The sequence below is a fragment of the Budorcas taxicolor genome, chromosome 9, assembly GCF_023091745.1.
Source record: "Budorcas taxicolor isolate Tak-1 chromosome 9, Takin1.1, whole genome shotgun sequence".
Lineage (NCBI taxonomy): Eukaryota > Metazoa > Chordata > Mammalia > Artiodactyla > Bovidae > Budorcas > Budorcas taxicolor.
In genome coordinates this window covers 45,184,092-45,203,969 of record NC_068918.1, presented here as the reverse complement: position 1 = coordinate 45,203,969, position 19,878 = coordinate 45,184,092, and the positions used below count along the sequence as shown (strand labels likewise).

The 19,878-nt window shown below is 37.2% G+C and overlaps 1 protein-coding gene across 1 annotated transcript; it reads left to right on the top strand.

The window, feature by feature from the left end:
• The first annotated feature begins 10,137 nt into the window (after positions 1-10,137).
• On the top strand, positions 10,138-11,217 carry FUT9 (fucosyltransferase 9). The gene has a single exon (XM_052646021.1). It carries the CDS (start codon positions 10,138-10,140, stop codon positions 11,215-11,217), a length of 1,080 nt encoding a protein of 359 aa, XP_052501981.1.
• Positions 11,218-19,878: the final 8,661 nt, after the last annotated feature.

Sequence of the window (19,878 nt, the reverse complement as noted above, 5' to 3'; positions counted from 1 at the left end):
AGACCTGTGGCCATTGCTGAGTTTTCCAAATTAGCTGGCATATTGAGTGCAGCACTTTCACAGCATCATCTTTTAGGATTTGAATAGCTCAACTAGAATTCCATCACCTCCCCTAGCTTTCTTTGTAGCGGTGCTTCCTAAAGCCCACTCGACTTCACATTCCAGATGTCTGGCTCTAGGTGAGTGATCACACCATCGTGGTCATGTAGGTCATGAAGATCTTTTTTACATGGTTCTTCTGTGTATTCTTGTCACCTCTTCTTAATATCTTCTGCTTCTGTTAGATCCATACCATTTCTTTCCTTTATTGAGCCCATCTTTGCATGAAATGTTCCCTTTGTATCTCTGATTTTCTTGAAGATGTCTCTAGTGTTTCCCATTCTATTGTTTTCCTCTATTTCTTTGCACTGATCACAAAATAAGGCTTTCTTATCTCTCCTTCCTATTCTTTGGAACTCTGCATTCAAATGGGTATATCTTTCCTTTTCTCCTTTGCTTTTTGCTTCTCTTCTTTCCATAGCTATTTGTAAGGCCTGCTCAGATAGCCATTTTGCTTTTTTGCATTTCTTTTTCTTGGGGATGGTCTTGCTTGCTGTCTCCTGTACAATGTCACGAACCTCTGTCCATAGTTGATCAGGCACTCTGTCTATCAGATCTAATCCCTTAAACCTATTTCTCACTTCCACTGTAGTATAATAGTTAAGGATTTGATTTAGGTCATACTTGAATGGACTAGTGGTTTCCCTACTTTCTTTAATTTAAGTCTGAATTTGGCAATAAGGAGTTCATGATCTGAGCCACAGTCAGCTTCCAGTCTTATTTTTGCTGACTGTATAGAGCTTCTCCATCTTTGACTGCAAAGAATATAATCAGTTTGATTTCGATATTGACCATCTGGTGATGTTCATGTGTAGAGTCTTCTTTTATGTTGTTGGAAGAGGATGTTTGCCATCACAAGTGTGTTCTTTTGACAAAATTCTATTAGCCTTTGTCCTGCTTCATTCTGTACTCCAAGGCCAAATTTGACTGTTACTCCAGGTGTTTCTTGAAGTGAAGTGAAATGAAGTGAAGCGAAGTGAAGTGAAGTGAAGTCTCTCTGTCATGTCCAACTCTTTGCGACCCCATGGACTATAGCCTACCGGGCTCCTCCATCCATGGGATTTTCCAGGCAAGAGTAGTGGAATGGGTTGCCATTTCCTTCTCCAGAGGATCTCCCTGACCCAGGGATTGAATTCAGGTCTCCCACATTGTAGGCAGACGCTTTACTGTCTGAGCCACAAGGAACTTCCTACTTTTTCATTTCTGTCCCCTATAATGAAAAGGACATCTTTTTTGGTGTTAGTTCTAGAAGGTCTTGTAAGTCTCCATAGAACTATTCAACTTCAGCTTCTTCAGCATTACTGGTTGGGGCATAGACTTGTATTACCGTGACATTGAATGGTTTGCCTTGGAAATGAACAGAGATCATTCTGTCATTTTTGAGATGGCATGCAAGTACTGCATTTCAGACTCTTTTGTTGACTATGATGGCTACTCCATTTCTTCTAAGGGATTCTTGCCCACAGTAGTAGATATAATGGTCAGATGAGTTAAATTCACCCATTCCAGTTCATTTTAGTTTGCTGAATCCTAAAATGTTAATGTTCACTCTTGCCATCTCCTGTTTGACCACTTGCAATTTGCCTTGATTTATGTACCTAACATTTCAGGTTCCTATGCAGTGTTGCTCTTTACAGCATCAGTAAAGAGACTTGCTTCCATCACCAGTCACATCCACAACTGGGTGTTGTTTTTGCTTTGGCTCCCTCTCTTCATTCTTCTGGAGTTATTTGTCCTCTTATCTCCAGTAGCATATTGGGCACCTACCGTCCTGGGGAGTTCATCTTTCAGTGTCCTATCTTTTTGCCTTTTCATACTGTTCATGGGGTTCTCAAGGCAAGAATACTGAACTAATTTGCCATTCCCTTCTCCAGTGGACCACATTTTATCAGAACTCTACACCATGATCCAGATAATTGTGGATTTATTTTGAAATATTTACATTAGATACTTCATATACTGCAGAAATAAAAACGGGAGAAAAGAGAATCAATTGGGGTTTTGTTTTTTTCATTTTTGGCTTGCTTATGGCTTTTGTTTTTGTTGTTCATTTTGATTTCGTTGTTTCAAGAAATATAACCAATTATAACTAATATAAACAAAAATAAAATTATTATGTTTATGGAGTAGCTCTTGGAACTGAAGGAATATCTCAAGAACCAAGCCCAGGAAAGCAGGGTCCTGAGTAGCTCCTTGGTGGCAGGTAGCAGAGTTTATGTAAGTCTTCTCAGGGAACTCATCTGTGACTAACTATCTCCAACATTTTTCTCTCTTGGCCCTTACATGCAAGTTTTAAAGTCCCAGAGAGAGAGAGAGAGTTTGAATAATCTGGCATCCCTCCTCAATAGTGGTTGAAAGAAAGTCACAATAATTGCACACAGGAGAGGAGAGGTTTATCCTGATAGGCAATTGGGATGCTATTATCAGAAGAAAAGTGAGTGATTGCCAGACAGTAAAAACCAGGAAATATCTGCCAGAGTCTAAACACAATATGCTTACAAAGCAAACTTTTGTGAAAAGGCTGATTTCATGATCTACTGAAAGACTCTGCTTGCTGCTGCTGCTGCTAGTTCACTATAATTTGTTTCCTTGTGTATTTTATCCAGACATTAATACTAATGAGTTATGTTTTGTACTTAGGGGAGATTGTATGTATGTGGTTAGAAATAGTAGTAATTTGCACAGAAATCAGAAAGAATCTATTATTCCAAAAGAATTTTAGCTGTTATGAGGACTCTGATTCTTAACTAACAAGAAATAATAATGTAATAGCAAACATGTGCTTTCTATGATCCAGGCAGAGAAGGAAATGGCAACCCACTCCAGTACTCTTGCCTGGAAAATCCTGTGGACAGAGGAGCCCAGTGGGCTGTTGTCCATGGGGTCACACAGAGTCAGTCATAACTGAGCGACTTAGCATGTACGCATGCATTGGAGAAGGAAATGGCAACCCACTCCAGTATTCTTGCCTGGAGAATCCCAGAGACGGAGGAGCCTGGTGGGCTGCTGTCTATGGAGTCACACAGAGTCAGACATGACTGAAGCGACTTAGCAGCATCAGCATGGTCCAGGCACTATAGGAAGTACCTTAAATTTTTTTACTTTATATAACAGGAAAGAAGTTGCAATGTGAATATATATGGCAATCCTTCTTTTTTAAACTATTTCTAATTTCAATCCACCTATCAATGTTTGATGATTTATTTCAGGTTTTGGGGGTTGATGTGAGTTGATCTCTAGATGCCCAAGTAGATCCAAAGTTCTGTTCAAAGGGTTTGTGATTTTTATGCATTTTTACTGAAGATTGAAAAGTTTGCCTTAACAGAAGTAGTTTGAATATGAATTTGCACAACATATAGAAAAGGTACCCAAGGACTCATAATGGCATAAGGGAAGAACTTCTTCCAACCCCACATCCTAGCTAGTGTGAAATAGAGAGGTGAGTTGAAGAGGAGGTAGTGACTGCAATCTAGGAATAAAGACCAAGTGGCAAGTTACAACTTTTAGGCAAGTATTATATAATACATGGAGAAGGCAACTGCACCCCACTCCAGTACTCTTGCCTGGAAAATCTCATGGACAGAGGACCCTGGTAGGCTGGAGTCCATGAGGTCGATGAGGGTCGGACACGACTGAACTACTTCACTTTCACTTTTCACTTTCATGCATTGGAGAAGGAAATGGCACAGTGTTCTTGACTGGAAAATCCCAGGGACGGGGGAGCCCGGTGGGCTGCGATCTATGGGGTCGCACAGAGTTGGACACGACTGAAGTGACTTAGCATAGCATATAATACCCAATAGTATATCCCTGTTTCTTTCTTTCTTTCTTTTCTAAAATTGAAATATAGTTGCTTTATAATGATGTCTTAGTTTCAGATTAAGGCTATATATATATATATATATATATACATATATATTCTTTTTCAATGAAACAGAAGTCAAAAAAGGAGTCCAAAATGTAGTACTTGGATGCAATCTCAAAAATGACAGAATGATCTCTGTTTGTTTCCAAGGCAAACCACTTAATATCACAGTAATCCAAGTCTATGCCCCAACCAGGAATCCTGAAGAAGCTGAAGTTGAACTGTTCTATTAAGACCCACAAGACCTTCTAGATCAGATCAGATCAGTCGCTCAGTCGTGTCCAACTCTTTGCGACCCCATGAATCGCAGCACACCAGGCCTCCCTGTCCATCACCATCTCCCAGAGTTCATTCAATCTCATGTCCATCGAATTGGTGATGCCATCCAGCCATCTCTTCCTCTGTTGTCCCCTTCTCCTCCTGTCCCCAATCCCTCTCAGGATCAGAGTCTTTTCCAATGAGTCAGCTCTTCTCATGCGGTGGCCAAAGTATTGGAGTTTCAGCTTTAGCATCATTCCTTCCAAAGAACACCCAGGGCTGATCTCCTTTAGAATGGACTGGTTGGATCTCCTTGCAGTCCAAGGGACTCACAAGCGTATTCTCCAATACCACAGTTCAAAAGCATCAATTCTTCGGCACTCAGCTTTCTTCACAGTCCAACTCGCACATCCATGTATCCACTGGAAAAACAACAGCCTTGACTAGACGGACCTTTGTTGGCAAAGTAATATCTGTGCTTTTCAATATGCTATCTAGGTTGGTCATAACTTTTAATCCAAGGAGTAAACGTCTTTTAATTTCATGGCTGCAATCACCATCTGCAGTGATTTTGGAGCCCCCCAAAAATAAACTCTGATACTGTTTCCACTGTTTCCCCATCTATTTGCCATGAAGTGATGGGACCAGATGCCATGATCTTCATTTTCTGAATGTTGAGCTTTAAGCCAACTTTTTCACTGTCCTTTTTCAGTCTCATCAAGAGGCTTTTTAGTTCCTCTTCACTTTCTGCCATAAGGGTGGTGTCATCTGACCTTCTAGAACTAACACACCAAAAAGCTGTCCATTATATGATAGGGGAGTGGAATCCAAAAGGAGGAAGTCAAGAAGTACCTGGAGTAACAGGCAAATTTGGCCTTTGGAGTACAGGGCAAAGGCTAATAGAGTCTTGCCAAGAGAATGCATTGGTCATACCAAACACTCTCTTCCAACAATACAAGAGAAGACTCTACACATGGACATCACCAGATGGTCAATACCAAAATCAGATTGATTCTTTCTTTCCAGCCAAAGATGGAAAACCTCTATGCAGTCAGAAAAAAACAAGACCAGGAGCTGACAGTGGCTCATATCATGAACTCCTTTTTGCCAAATTCAGACTTAAATTGAAGAAAGTAGGGAAAACCACTAGACCATTCAGGTCTGACCTAAATCAAATCCCCTACGATTATACAATGGAAGTGATAAATAGATTCAAGGGATTAGATCGGATAGACAGAGTGCCTGAAGAAATATGGACAGAAGTTCATGACATTATATGGGAGGCAGTGATAAAGACCATCCCCAAGAAAAAGAAATGCAAAATGGCAAAATGGTTGTCAGAGGAGGCCTTGAAAATAGCTATGAAAAGAAAGGAAGTGAAAAGCAAAGGAGAAAAGGAAAGATATACCCATTTGAATGCAGAGTTCCAAAGAATAGCAAGGAGAGATAAGAAAGCCTTCCTTAGTGATCAGTGCAAAGAAATAGAGGAAAACAATAGAATGGGAGAGACTGGAGATCTATTCAAGAATATTAGAGGTACCAAGGTAATTTTTGATGCAAAGATGGGCTCAATAAAGGAAAGAAATGGTATGGACCTAACAGAAGCAGAAGATAGTAAGAAGAGGTGGCAAGACTACACAGAACAACTATCCAAAAAGATCTTCATGACCCAGATAACCACAATGGTGTGATCACTCACCGAAAGCCAGACATCCTGGAATGTGAAGTCAAATGGGCTTTAGGACGCATCACTACGAACAAAGCTAGTGGAGATGATGGAACTCTAGTTGAACTATTTAAAATCCTAAAAGATGATGCTGTGAAAGTGCTATACTCAATATGCCAGCAAATTTGGAAAACTCAGCAGTGGCCACAGGACTGGAAAAGGTCAGTTTTCATTCCAATCTCAAAGAAAGGCAACACCAAAGAATGTTCAAACTACTGCAAAATTGCAACTCATCTCACACACTAGTAAAGTAATGCTCAAAATTCTCCAAGCCAGGTTCAACACTATGTGAACCATGACCTTTCAGATGTTCAAGCTGGATTTAATAAAGGCAGATGAACCAGAGATCAAATTGTCAACCTCTGCTGGATCATCAAAAAAGCAAGAGAGTTCCATAAAAACATCTACTTCTGCTTCATTGACTATGCCAAAGCCTTTGAGTGTGTGGATCATCACAAGCTTGGAAAATTCTTCAAGAGATGGGAATACCAGACCACCTGACCTGCCTCCTGAAAGATCTGTATGCAGGTCAAGAAACAACAGTTAGAACTGGACATGGAACAATGGGCTGGTTCCAAATAGGAAAAGGAGTATGTCAAGGCTGTGTATTGTCACCCTGCTTATTTAACTTATATGCAAAGTGCATCATGAGAAACGCTGGGCTGGAGGAAGCACAAGCTAGAATCAAGATTTCCAGGAGGAATATCAATAATCTCAGATATGCAGCTGACACCACACTTATGGCAGAAAACGAAGAACTAAAGAGCTTCTTGATGAAAGTGAAGGAGGAGAGTGAAAAAGTTGGCTTAAACTCAGCTTTCAGAAAACTAAGATCATGGCATCTGGTCCCATCACTTCATGGCAAACAGATGGGAAAACAGTGGAAACAGTGGCAGACTTTATTTTTTTGGACTCCAAAATCACTGCAGATGATGACTGTGACCATGAAATTAAAAGACGTTTTCTCCTTGGAAGAAAAGCTATGACCAACCTAGACAGCATATTAAAAAGCAGAGACATGACTTTGCCAACAAAATTCCATCTAATCAAAGCTATGGTTTTTCCAGTGGTCATATATGGATGTTAGAGTTGGACTATAAAGAAAGCTGAGCGCTGAAGAATTGATGCTTTTGAACTGTGATGTTGGAGAAAACTCTTGAGATTCCCTTGAAGTGCAAGGAGATCTATCCAGTCTATCCTAAAGGAAATCAATCCTGAATATTCATTGGAAGGACTGATGCTGAAGCTGAAACTCCAATACTTGGCCACCTGATGCAAAGACCTGACTCATTTGAAAAGACCTTGACATTGGAAAAATTTGAAGGCAGGAGTAGAAGAGGGAAACAGAGGATGAGATGGTTTGATGGCATCACCAACTCAATGGCTGTGAGTTTGAGTAAACTCCAGTAGTTGGTGATGGACAGGGAGGCCTGACGTGCTATAGTCCATGGGGTTACAAAGAGTTGGACATGACTGAGCGACTGAAATGAACTGAACTGAACTGAACTGAAGTGAATTCTTTTTCAGATTGTTTTCCATTATAGGTTATTGTTCCCTGTGCTATACAGTAGAACCTTGTTGTTCATCTATTTTTTATATAGCATTTTTATCTGTTAATCCAAAACTCTTAATTTATCCCTGCCTCCCTTTCACCTTGGGTAAACATAAGTTTGTTTTCTATTTCTGTGTGTCTATTTTTATTTTGTAAATAGGATATTTTGATACCATTTTTTAGATTCATAAATAGTACCCTATGATATTTGTCTTTGTCTGACTTACTTCACTTAGTATGATATTTTCTAGGTCTACCCATGCTGCTACAAATGGCATTATCTCATTCTTTTCTGTGGCTGTGCAATATCCCATTGCATATGTGTGTCACGTCTTCTTTATCCATTCATCTTTCAACAGACATTTAGGTTACTTCCATGTCTCTGGTATTGTGAATAGTGCTGCTAAGAATACTGGGGTCCATGTATCTTTTCAAATTAGATCTTTTCCAGGTATATTCCTGGTTTTTTTCCATTTAAAGATAAGGTTCAAAACACACATGCAAAAGTGGAATTACCACACCTTGAAGAAGTCTTCTATTCTTAGTTTCACTTGTCTGTCCCTAATACCTTGAAGAACATTTATGGTTTGAAAATCAAAATCTGAACCTTTTCTTTTCCAAGTTCTTCTATCCTTTAATGCTCAGTATATCATTCTCTTTATGGAAAATGCAATTATACACATGCTAATTCTTGCAAGTAGTACTTTTACTGAAGTTTCTGTTATTTTTAATGCAGTAGTCTTTAAACTATATTTCTTCATATTACTTTAAAGTATTAAAATGATTTAAAGACTTTAATTATACTCTTTATTGTTAAAATTAATTTTATGTTTATATGTATTGCTATCTCTGGTGAGAGCTATAGTAACAAACTGCAAGTCCTTTAAATATAGGTTATATGAGAAATTCAAGACATGTTAGGTGTCCAACTGAATTTTAGTAATGAGGAACAGGTGAAAAAGTTCTTGTCAAAGGGAAGCCAATTTGGCTTCAAGAGGCAAAGTTTTCTGACAGCTTCTGTAAAAAGCAGGTGTTACTTAGTAACAGCTCTGTTATTTAGTAATTGACCCCCAACACTAGTGGAAAGTTGAGAGGATAGACAATATGCAGAGAGTTAACAAGAAGAACCTCAAGAAGCTCCAAATGCGCAGGAATCAGAAAAATTGAGAGGCACATACTGGAAGGAATATTGTGTCTGCCTACCAACCAGTTTTTCCCATTTGGCCAAATAAAGTGTTGTGGGACTAAAATGTACTATAAGCCAACTTTGGGATGCAACAGAATAAAAACTGGGAAAATTTGCTCAACTACTGGTATGAATACCTGTAAGTCATTTCATTCTATAGAGCAATATGTGCTAAATATACCAATAAAGCAACTAAGTATAATTTTATTCATTTATACTTTGTTAATTTTTCTTTATCTAGTTACCAATGCTTATACCTTGAGAATACACCCAAGGTACTCAGCAATCCACCCATTCATTTATGCAGTATACGTAGCATCTACTAAGCATCTATTAAGCACCTACTGTAACCTGGTGATGAGGATACAGCAGTGAGAAACAAAGCTTCTCATGAAGCTAACATTCTGGTGTCATCAAGATGACTGTATTCTCTGGCTGCAGCCTAGAGAATCAATGATTACAAAAATAGAGTCATCAAGTGCCTAGATTCTGGGCCCAGAGCCTGGGTTTAAAAGAATGTTTTGCCACTGACAATACATGACTTTGGAGTTTCTTAACCATTTGGGACCTCAATTTCTTCATGAATGAGATGAGAATATAATGAGTTAGTACATATACTTACACAGAGATACACACTCTTGTGTAAATATATAAATTAATACATATATTGTTAATGTAGGTCCTCATATTAATGCATGGCACTAATGAGCACCAGATAAGTGTTTTATTAAGGGAAACTGATCAAAATTTAACTCATAGGTAAATGGTGGTAGTGTTAGTCACTACATAGTGTCCAACTCTTTGCAGCCCCATGAACTGTAGGCCACCAGGCTCCTCGGTCCATGGGATTTCCCAGGCAAGAATAGTAGAATTGGTTGCCATTTCCTTCTCCAAGGCATCTTCCTGACCCAGGGATTGAACCCACTTCTCCTGCATTGGCGGGCAGATTCTTTACCACTGAGCCACCAGGGAAGCCCTCACATATATAAAGGGCAGAGATTAGTGAAATCAAGACAGTAAAACTTGAGGTGCCAATGCACCTCAATGGATTACTGATGCTTGTATTACTTGTTCAAAGAGGATTTAGAAGGCAAGAAACAGCATAATTCAGTGGGTAAGCTACCTATTTTTGGCCCTCAATTTCCTCATTCTGCAGAGAAGAGGTAATAAAAGACTTCATTGATAGGGGTAATGTGTTCAAAGTGCTTGGCACCAAGCCTAGTTGAGAGTGAGTGTTTAGGAAACAGGTACTGTTTGCAACTTGATTTTATTGAGCAGACACCATGTTTTGTTTTTGGTAACACTGGAAAAGAGAAAATGCAGTTGATTTTGTGATTAAGTGTATTTTAGGATGTATCACCTATTTATCTCAAAATGTATTTGTGATTAACTCTTCATCCCTACCTCTACCTACTCCTCTATCTTTCCCTTTCTGTTTCACAGAAAAAATTATGACCTCAGCATCCAAAGGAATTCTCCGCCCATTTTTAATTGTCTGCATTATCCTGGCCTGCTTCATGGTGTGTCTGTTCATTTACATCAAGCCCACCAACAGCTGGATCTTCAGCCCGATGGAGTCAGCCAGCTCAGTGTTGAAAATGAAAAATTTCTTCTCCACCAAAACTGGTGATTTTAATGAAACTACTATTCTGATTTGGGTGTGGCCATTTGGGCAGACCTTTGACCTTACATCTTGCCAAGCAATGTTCAACATCCAAGGATGCCATCTCACGACAGACCGTTCTCTGTACAACAAGTCCCACGCAGTTCTGATCCACCACCGAGACATCAGTTGGGATCTGACCAATTTACCTCAGCAGGCGAGGCCACCCTTCCAGAAATGGATTTGGATGAATCTGGAGTCACCGACTCACACACCGCAGAAGAGTGGCATTGAGCACCTGTTCAACCTGACTCTGACTTATCGCCGTGACTCAGATATCCAAGTGCCTTATGGTTTCTTGACCGTAAGCACAAACCCCTTCGTGTTTGAAGTGCCAAACAAAGAGAAGTTAGTGTGCTGGGTTGTAAGTAACTGGAACCCTGAGCATGCCAGGGTCAAGTATTACAATGAGCTAAGCAAAAGCATTGAAATCCATACCTATGGGCAAGCATTTGGAGAATACGTGACTGATAAAAATTTGATTCCTACCATATCTACTTGCAAATTTTATCTTTCCTTTGAAAACTCAATCCACAAAGATTATATCACAGAAAAGCTCTACAATGCTTTTCTGGCTGGCTCTGTGCCTGTTGTTTTGGGGCCATCTAGGGAAAACTATGAGAATTATATTCCAGCAGATTCATTCATTCATGTGGAAGATTATAACTCTCCAAGTGAGCTAGCTAAGTATCTGAAGGAAGTAGACAAAAACAATAAATTATACCTTAGTTACTTTAACTGGAGGAAAGATTTCACAGTAAATCTTCCTCGATTTTGGGAATCACATGCATGCTTGGCTTGTGACCATGTGAAAAGGCATCAAGAGTATAAATCCGTTGGTAATTTAGAGAAATGGTTTTGGAATTAAAGTTTTCCATCATTTGCACATTTGGCAAATCATTTTGATGAGATATTATTCAGCTTTTAAGAATGAGAGAGACATTATTCTGCTTTTGTGTCATAATTTATTTGTATCACTCTCTGGGGTGACATGTATATTTTGATGGAGATTTTTAAGAGTGCAGCATCAGCAATCACTCCACTTGGTTTTAAATTATCTTATATATACCTAATTATGTGACCTGAAAAATAATTTATTATTCTCTATCATTTGTAAACCTCTTTTTTTCATATTTTTGTTGTTATCTCTAATGTAACTGTAATTTGATTGTTGTTCCTACACTGATCAGTTGTTTCATCCACTTGGTAAATGCAGACACATATCTTCAAATATGAAATATTTTCATTAAACATTATCATCTCTAGTTCCCAGTTGGCATAATGAAGCAAAGGAAAATCAATTTGTAATTGAATTCTAACCTCTTTGACTTTGAAGTTGAACAATGTATAACTTTCTCTATTTGATCTGTTTTTCACCTGTTTGTTACATTTGTGAATGCAGAATTATTCATGTAGTGAATAAGCCAGATAGTGGAGCAGAACCATTCTATTCAGGAAGCTATTAGGCTTCTCATTTATTTTCATTAAGTTGACTTGCAAATGCAGTCACTTGTTCTCATGATATTAAGCTAAATTACTTAAGTATTTTTAAATATCCAATTTGGGGCGATTTTTGGTGCCTGGGAAATAATCCTAGTAACACTTAAGATAAGCTAAGATAGTTTTCTTCCTGATCTTAACCCTCATTATTATAATAAAACAAATAACCTCATCAAATGACAAAGGAAAAAGGTAAGTGTAGATATGTCATGTTTACAAATGGTACATTTATGTACAGTTTTTAACATATCAATTTAAAATATTTTTTTCCAAAGGCCCAATGTCTAAAACATTTTCCTATACCATATGGACATCTAAATTGAATAATTGAGATGTTTGTCCTATTATTTAAAAGAGCCTAAATAAAATTAGGGCTTCCCTGGTGGCTCAGATGGTAAAGAATCTGCCTGTAATGTGGGAGACCTGGGTTTGATCCCTGGGTTGGGAAGATCCCCTGGAGAAGGGAAAGGCTACCCACTCTAGTATTCTGGCCTAGAGAATTCCATGGACTGTATAGTCCATGGGGACATAAAGAGTCATACACGACTGAGCAACTTGGCTAAATAAAATTATCATCCAGGTGTTAAGCATAAAATATTAAACATAATAAAGTAGGAGTCAATAGGGAACACATGCTAACACAAAGTGAGACCTCAATGCATATTTGTTGAATTAATAAATGGATGACATTTAATGTCATCAGAAAAGCTTTGCTTATTCCAATAAAGTGACAGCTCTAGTCTAGAGTTGCTAACTTGAGATGATGTTTTATATCCATTTTTGTAATTATCCATAAACAGCAATATGACCATCACCCTCAGGGTTTTACAGAACCTGAATGAACTTTCATTACACTAAGTTTTTAGAGAATTCACCCCTGAACTTGCAGTTGCTCTACAGTGTTTCTCCTCCATAAGGTTTAGGGCTGGATATAGGCAGAGAACAGTAGATGTGAAAAGATGGGACTCTAAGGATTCTCAAAGAAAGCATTTCCCAGAAGAATCTTTAATGACTTTATTCCAGTCAGACCAAAAACCCATCAAAAGTGTTAGAATGTACTGATGACATCTATTTGAGTCAATTTGTGAATTATTCTAATAGTCCTCTACATCAATAGAACTCAAATCCACAATTTTCTACATCAAATGGAAGCTAGACAGAGAGGCAAATTTGGATTCAGAAAGCAGGAGTTTATGTCCAACAATCCAGTCTGCCTTGTGAGGAAAGGAGCTCTCAGTACCACTAGAAGGATTTGAACAGAGGGAAATTACTGCATTGGTTGAAGGACTCTTTGATCTTCAGGTTCATTCCTTTACCAGTGATTGAACAGGCTCCTTGTGTCAGGCAAGGCCCTAACCAGAGAAAAGATGAACAAGGTATCATCACTGCCTTAAAGGAACTTACCATTAAGTCAAGAGATAAGGAAAACTTCCTTTGAGTCTATGTTTAGGCACATATGGACTTCCCTGATGGCTCAGATGGTGAAGCATCTGTCTACAAGGTGGGAGACCCGGATTTGAGCCTGGAAAATCTCATGGACAGAGAGGCCTGGTAGGCTACAGTCTATGGGGTCGCAAAGAGTTGGACACGACTGAACGACTTCACTTTCACTTTCACTCTGAATGAAATTTATATGAGTCACTACTGATTTAATGAAAATAAGATAATAAATTTCTCCAACTGATTAGCTATTTGACAGTTTCTGAGCCACAAACTTTGTTTATTCATTTGACCCAATGGAAGATGCCTGTCATATTATCTCTTATAACTGGATAGCATCCATAAATTTCATGTCTGTGTAGATGCCCTCCTAGATAAGGAAAGATTTCCACCCTCATTTATTTCATCATGTTCAAATAGATTCAAACATTTATGTTTACGTTATCTTTTTGACCTACTAAAACGTGTAGGGATCTAAAAAGAATGCATTACTAACAAATTTAGAAATATCTACTTTCTTCAAAAGCAGAAAAGCATTCAATAAAAAGCCTTTACTGCGGTGGATGCTCATGATTTCAAAGAACCAAGAAACCTGAGGGCAGTACCCTTATTGTCAACTATGAGTTTGGTCTCTTTCTCAGTCTGAGACTATAATTATATTCTGATCATATGGCTCAAGCTAAGGCAATAATACTAAGTGACTAACTAGCACATCTGTATATTAAAAATCCATTCTCAAGTCTCCAAAAAATGTTTTCTTAATTTGAAGGGCCAAAAATGAATGAGTCAACTTCAGTTCTAGGTCCATTGATCAGTGAGTTTTAGGACTGGAAGAAATTATAGCAATGTTTACAAGCAAATCCCTTCATTCTACTTACGAGGTAACTAAATTCAAAGACAATATTTATTTAAGACATATGTTCACATACTACACACACACACACACACACACAAACATACAAACACCCCACAGCTATATAGACATAGCCAAGATTAGAATTTCAGAGTACTATCTCCCTCAGTTCTGTGTTCTTTTTTCATCATATCACTAAGTACCTCTCAATTCTAAAAATGTGAATATCTTATTGGTATTATTAGGAGTTGTAGAATGTTATACTCTATGTGGAAGCACTTTGACTTAAAAAAATATACACATATGGCCAATACAACATGGAACTTGTTAGCATTCTTTCTGGTTTAAGTATCTTAGGAGTTGAGCAGAAGGAAGTAGGCTTTCACTACATTTTAAGTGAAATGCAACCCTCAAGATGGTGACTATTTCTCTGCTACTTCTTTAATAAATCCTGTGGATTACAATTCTTTTTAAGGATATCTCCTGGTGAAAGATAAAGATTTGGCAAAACTGCTGGTTATAAAAACAAACTTGCCAGGAGGTAAACTGTGAATATTAAAAAAAAAAAAAATAGTCCACTCAAAATTTTTGATTTAAAAATATAAAAAATATTTTACTTTCAATTATCTAAATATTTAAATATTATTCACTATAGGCCTTACTAGTAAAGAAATATAAATATTAATTATTATAGGCCATATTAATAAGAACATATACTTAATTCTCCAAATCCAGGAGTAGGGCATATCTGGAAAAAAAAAGACAGTCATAGTTTATGACAGCCATAAATTTGACAATATGAAGTGCAAACTGAAAAGAATTATCTAAATAAGAAGCCACTATCCACTTAAAAATTATATATTTACTACATAAATTCTGATAATCCCAGAATGTGTAGAAATGCTTTCTGTTGTGAGGGCTTAGAAAGCTCAGAGTATTTGAGGTATAAATTAACCAAATATTTAGAAATTATTTGCTGACCCTTTAAATTCCTGTCTTCAGTTGGAGGTTAAATATGGAAAGAATTGGAAACTATACTTTTGAGATCTTTTTGCCTACCTGTTTTCAAACTAGATTCCATGAGTCTTGAGGTAATCATCCATAAAATGACTTTGTATGACTTAATTACCAAAACAAGGCTTAGATCCTTACATTATGACTTTGTGCTTTATCATATCTTTGAGTGCCCTTAAACTCTGATCTCGTTTAAGGGAATTTCTTAATACATTAATTATAATCAAGCTGTTAAACACAATAAACTTTAGAATCTAAAAGATAAATCCAGTGCCTAATATGCAGGAGGGTCTCAACAAATATTTGTTGAATGAATAAACAGATTGCATTAGAGACCATGCAAAATATATTTTTTTAATGTGATGAGTTCCAGCTTCTTGGTATCCACCTGAGGTGATATTTCATTGGTCAGTTTGGAATGCAAAAGAAAGACATTTTAAGGTCTTTCTAGTCTTACTGCAGTCTACGACCCCCAAAGAAGTAACAGTGCAAGAAAGATTAAGAACTTGGAACATGTTGAAATTCTATTCAAATATTAACATAATACCTGTTTCTAATAGGAAGAATAATTAGTTTTAAGAAGAATATAAAGTGCAAGCAGAATATAAAACAAGTTTCTCCCAAACTATGCTTGTGAGAAATATCTTTCTTTCCTCCCTAACTGCACTTTTTTTAATATCACAAACATCAGTCAATTAAGATGGTATTGTTTTTCCTGGTGTCTCTCATCTAGAGATTTTGTAGCATTTTATAAATGGGTAAGCTCCACTACTACCAAAAGTCTTCTTCCTCTCAGTAATTCATATTGAATGAATTCATATCCACAAGCATTATATAAGCAGTTTACAGCATAAATGAACCACTCCAATATTCTTGCCTGGAAATTCCATGGACAGAGGAGCCTTGTGGGCTACAGTCCATGGGGTCGCAAAGAGTCAGACACAACTGAGCCCACACGTGACGCAACAACAGCAACATAAGTGAGACTTTGCCTGCTAAATCAGAAACATGAGTGATGCCTGGCTGGGTTACTGGTCCTAAAAACTGTAATTTGAGAAGACCACTTAACCTCTCTGGACCTTGCTGTCTATAATGTTCCTTTTAGCTCTGTTACTCTCTCATGTAAGATCTAAATTGATGTTTGTGTGTGTTTGCAAATGCAATTCCAATGACCATCATAAAATAATATTTTAAAGGTAAATATTCCAAGAGATTTGCCTTTTACTTCTCTGAATAGGCATTTAAAGTATAAAACTGATTATTAATCTAATATCTGGAAAGAACCCTAATCCAGTGCTTGAATATAGCAAGTGCTCAATTAACTAAGCCTGCTTCTTTAACTCCTTCCTCCTCTTAGTTCTCTACCTACTTCCTTTGCAATTCATGTACTCACTATTCCCTGAGACCTTAATTGCCTGCAGAAAAATAACCATATATTGGGCATTATTTTAAAATATTTTAGATTTTTCTGTACTATCCACATTCTTATCAGAATAATGTAAAATTTTTACTGATGTGAAAATTTCAGGGAGGCAGTGGACCTGCATAGTCAATTCCCAGGTAACAGTAAAATAGTGGAGCTAATTTGAGTAAGCCAGGTTGGATACATCTGGACAATTGAGCTATTTTTTAAACTCATGGCTAATGTATATTTATTCATTTGACTTGAATTAAATATATTTTAAAGAAGAATTTTAAAAGAACTTCTCAAACAGTAGCTGCCTTTGTCAATATTAGTGAGAAGCCTGGTTCCTGGGTCACCTGACTTAGAAAAATCAGAGGTATTTATGAACAATACTGATTCCTAGGCCCGGCTAATGCAATTGGAATCTCTTCATATATGTTAAAAAAAAAATGCTTTTAATACATGTCCTAAGTTAGATTCTTCCATGCTGTATTTTGTGAACCATCATAAGACAATGATTCTCCAACACACACATGTTTTTGGAACTTCATGAGAATCATTTGAAAAAGTGTGAATAATGTACAGCTTCTGATTCTCTGAGTCTGAGATGGGAGCTGAAATATGTATTTTTAAAATCTCTCAAAAAAATAAATAAATCAAATGAAATCTCTCCCAGATAGTTCTGATACACTCTTGATTTTGAAGTATGATTCTTAGCCACCTGTTTAATGGGAAGTATTCTATTGCTCAGTTGATAGGAGCTATCACCTTTCTTGAGTTCACCTAGAATCTTTAAAATATGTCAGTAAAGTATTAATTCCCTTACTTCAAGATACAAAGGATTGTCTGTGCCTAATTATTCCATGCAGGGTCTCCACAGGTGATGCCACCTCTGGAAGCCACCAGTCTACACCAAAGATATAAACAATTCTTGGCCTGGAGGAATTAGTAGGATAAGAAAAAGTTATCTATCTTGAGAAAAACCTCTCATTGTCTTTCTGGGTTATAACTTCATGTTTATATTTTTCAGTGAAAGGACTAGACTATCTGATTACTAAAATTCTTTATAGCCATAAAAATTTAAGCTTCTGTGATCTGCTTATCTGCTATATGTGTTTAAGAGACACATAAAGAATAAGCTTTCCTATATTCCAAAGTCCTTTCTTGATTAATAGAAAGTAACTTGCAATTGGAAAATAGTAGCAAGGTATAGTGCATAATTTTTTAAATTGAAGTATAGAAAATTGATTTACAATAAGAGATGAGGTTTCAATTCCTGGGTTGCATTCAGTTCCTGGAGGAGGGCATGGCAGCCCACTCCAGTATTCTTGCCTGGAGAATCCATGGACAGAGGAGCCGGGTGGGCTACAGTCCATAGGGTCAGAGTCAGACATGACTGAAGCAACATAGCATGCATGCATACATATAGTAGATGATGTACAATATAGTGATTCAACATTTTTATAGACATGCCATTTAAAGTTACATTATAAAATAACGGCTATCTTGTGATGTACACAATAAACAAGTTTATATTGTACAGTATGTGGATTTTTGATAACCGCAGATTTAGAGTTGAATCTTAGCTCTTCCATTCACTATGTGCAAGTTATATGACTTCTCTTAGCCTCAGATTTTGCATGTGGAGGTAACATATTCCTGATGTTTTTGTGTGTGTGTGTGTGAGGACAAATGAAATGATATTTAAGTGACTATACAAGGTGTCCAATTAATATGGTTTGGGTGACTCAGCAGTAAAGAAACTGCCTGCAGTGCCGGGGACACTGGTTCAATCCCTGGGTTGAGAAGATCTCCTAGAGAAGGGAATGGCAATCAACTCCAATATTCTTGTCTGAAAAATTCCATGGAGAAAGGAGCCTAGTGGGCTACAGTCAGATAGAATCAGATATGACTTAGTGACTAAACTACCACCACCACTATAATGAAAGATCATTGTGGGGAATCCAAAATTATTTCCACAATCTCATTTCTGATACTCTGAAAATGTTAAGAAGACAGTGTATAAGAATCATGGCAAATTTAAAGAAGCCACAGGAATAATCTTTAGGAGAGGTGAAACAAATATAGTGTGGAAGCATGCATTCACATCTTCTGTAATGCATGGGGTGTGGGAAGCTGACAGTCGTAGTATATAGGCATTATTTGCATTACTAAACATATACATCTTTTCTTAAAATCATTGGAACCCAAAGCAGACCTAGTTTTCTCTCCATACTTATGAACAATCAATAAATTAATAGTCAATTTAGCTGGTACGGCTCAATCAGTTAATGGAATATCAGGAAGATTCTCAGAGATCATTAACTGGTAAGGAAAGGGGCCTAGAAATATTCAACAACTTGACTTAATTGCTCATTTCAACTGTCCAGTAGTTTAGCCACAGAACTAGTTATGATACAAGTTAGGAAACAGAATCAAGTCTCTTTTCATAAAGTTTTTTAAAAATGCTAAAAGATTCTTTAAAAATATTAGGCTATACATTCAATAAGCAGGAATATATTTGTTTAGTGGTGCAGAAATAAAATAATTCTTAACCAGAGTGTGCTTAAGACTCCTCTAATTGCTAGTTGCATAATAAAAAGAGTTTTGACATGAATAATCTCAGTCGTTTGTGTGCACAATTTCTAAGTTGTACTATAAGAAAACAAAAACTTAGACTTGAGGAAATTTTTTAATGTGTAAAAAAATGATATTCAGAATAGCATTTTTAAGTCATTTTTAGTTGCATTGCTTTAAAAAATATTAGAAACTTTTATCATTTCAGATACAACATTAGAAAATTTCAAAAACTGAATTAAGTCATTTTTCTGAGTTCTCTGGCAACCAATTTGTTGAATTAAGTGTATACATAAAATATGTTGTTAGAGCTTGCTTGAATCTCATTGTGAAAAATGTAAGTTTTATCTGAAATATTTTAAAAGTGATTTCTACACAGAGGTATATTAACAGTGGTGGCTTTCTACACATGACTGCATTCCATTTTGATTAATGAGAGTGCAGGAGATGGAAAAGCAGGCTTGGCAGAAACAGTACCCAGACTAAATTAACAACCCAGTACTACTCATTATGCAAGAAATATGTGCCAGAGTTACAACAGTGCATCCCCTGACCTCAGATGGGCCTCATTAGCCACCTTTGGTCCCTCGGATGATACAGTCCTGAAGATGCCATCCTCATCCAAGGCAATTTTGCTGCAAGAGAGCTCACTGTCATCCAATGTAGGATACGTGTCTCCAGGGACTGTAATAAGATCAGGCCTTTCATATACTGGTTTTCAAAAGCCCTTGAGCAAACTG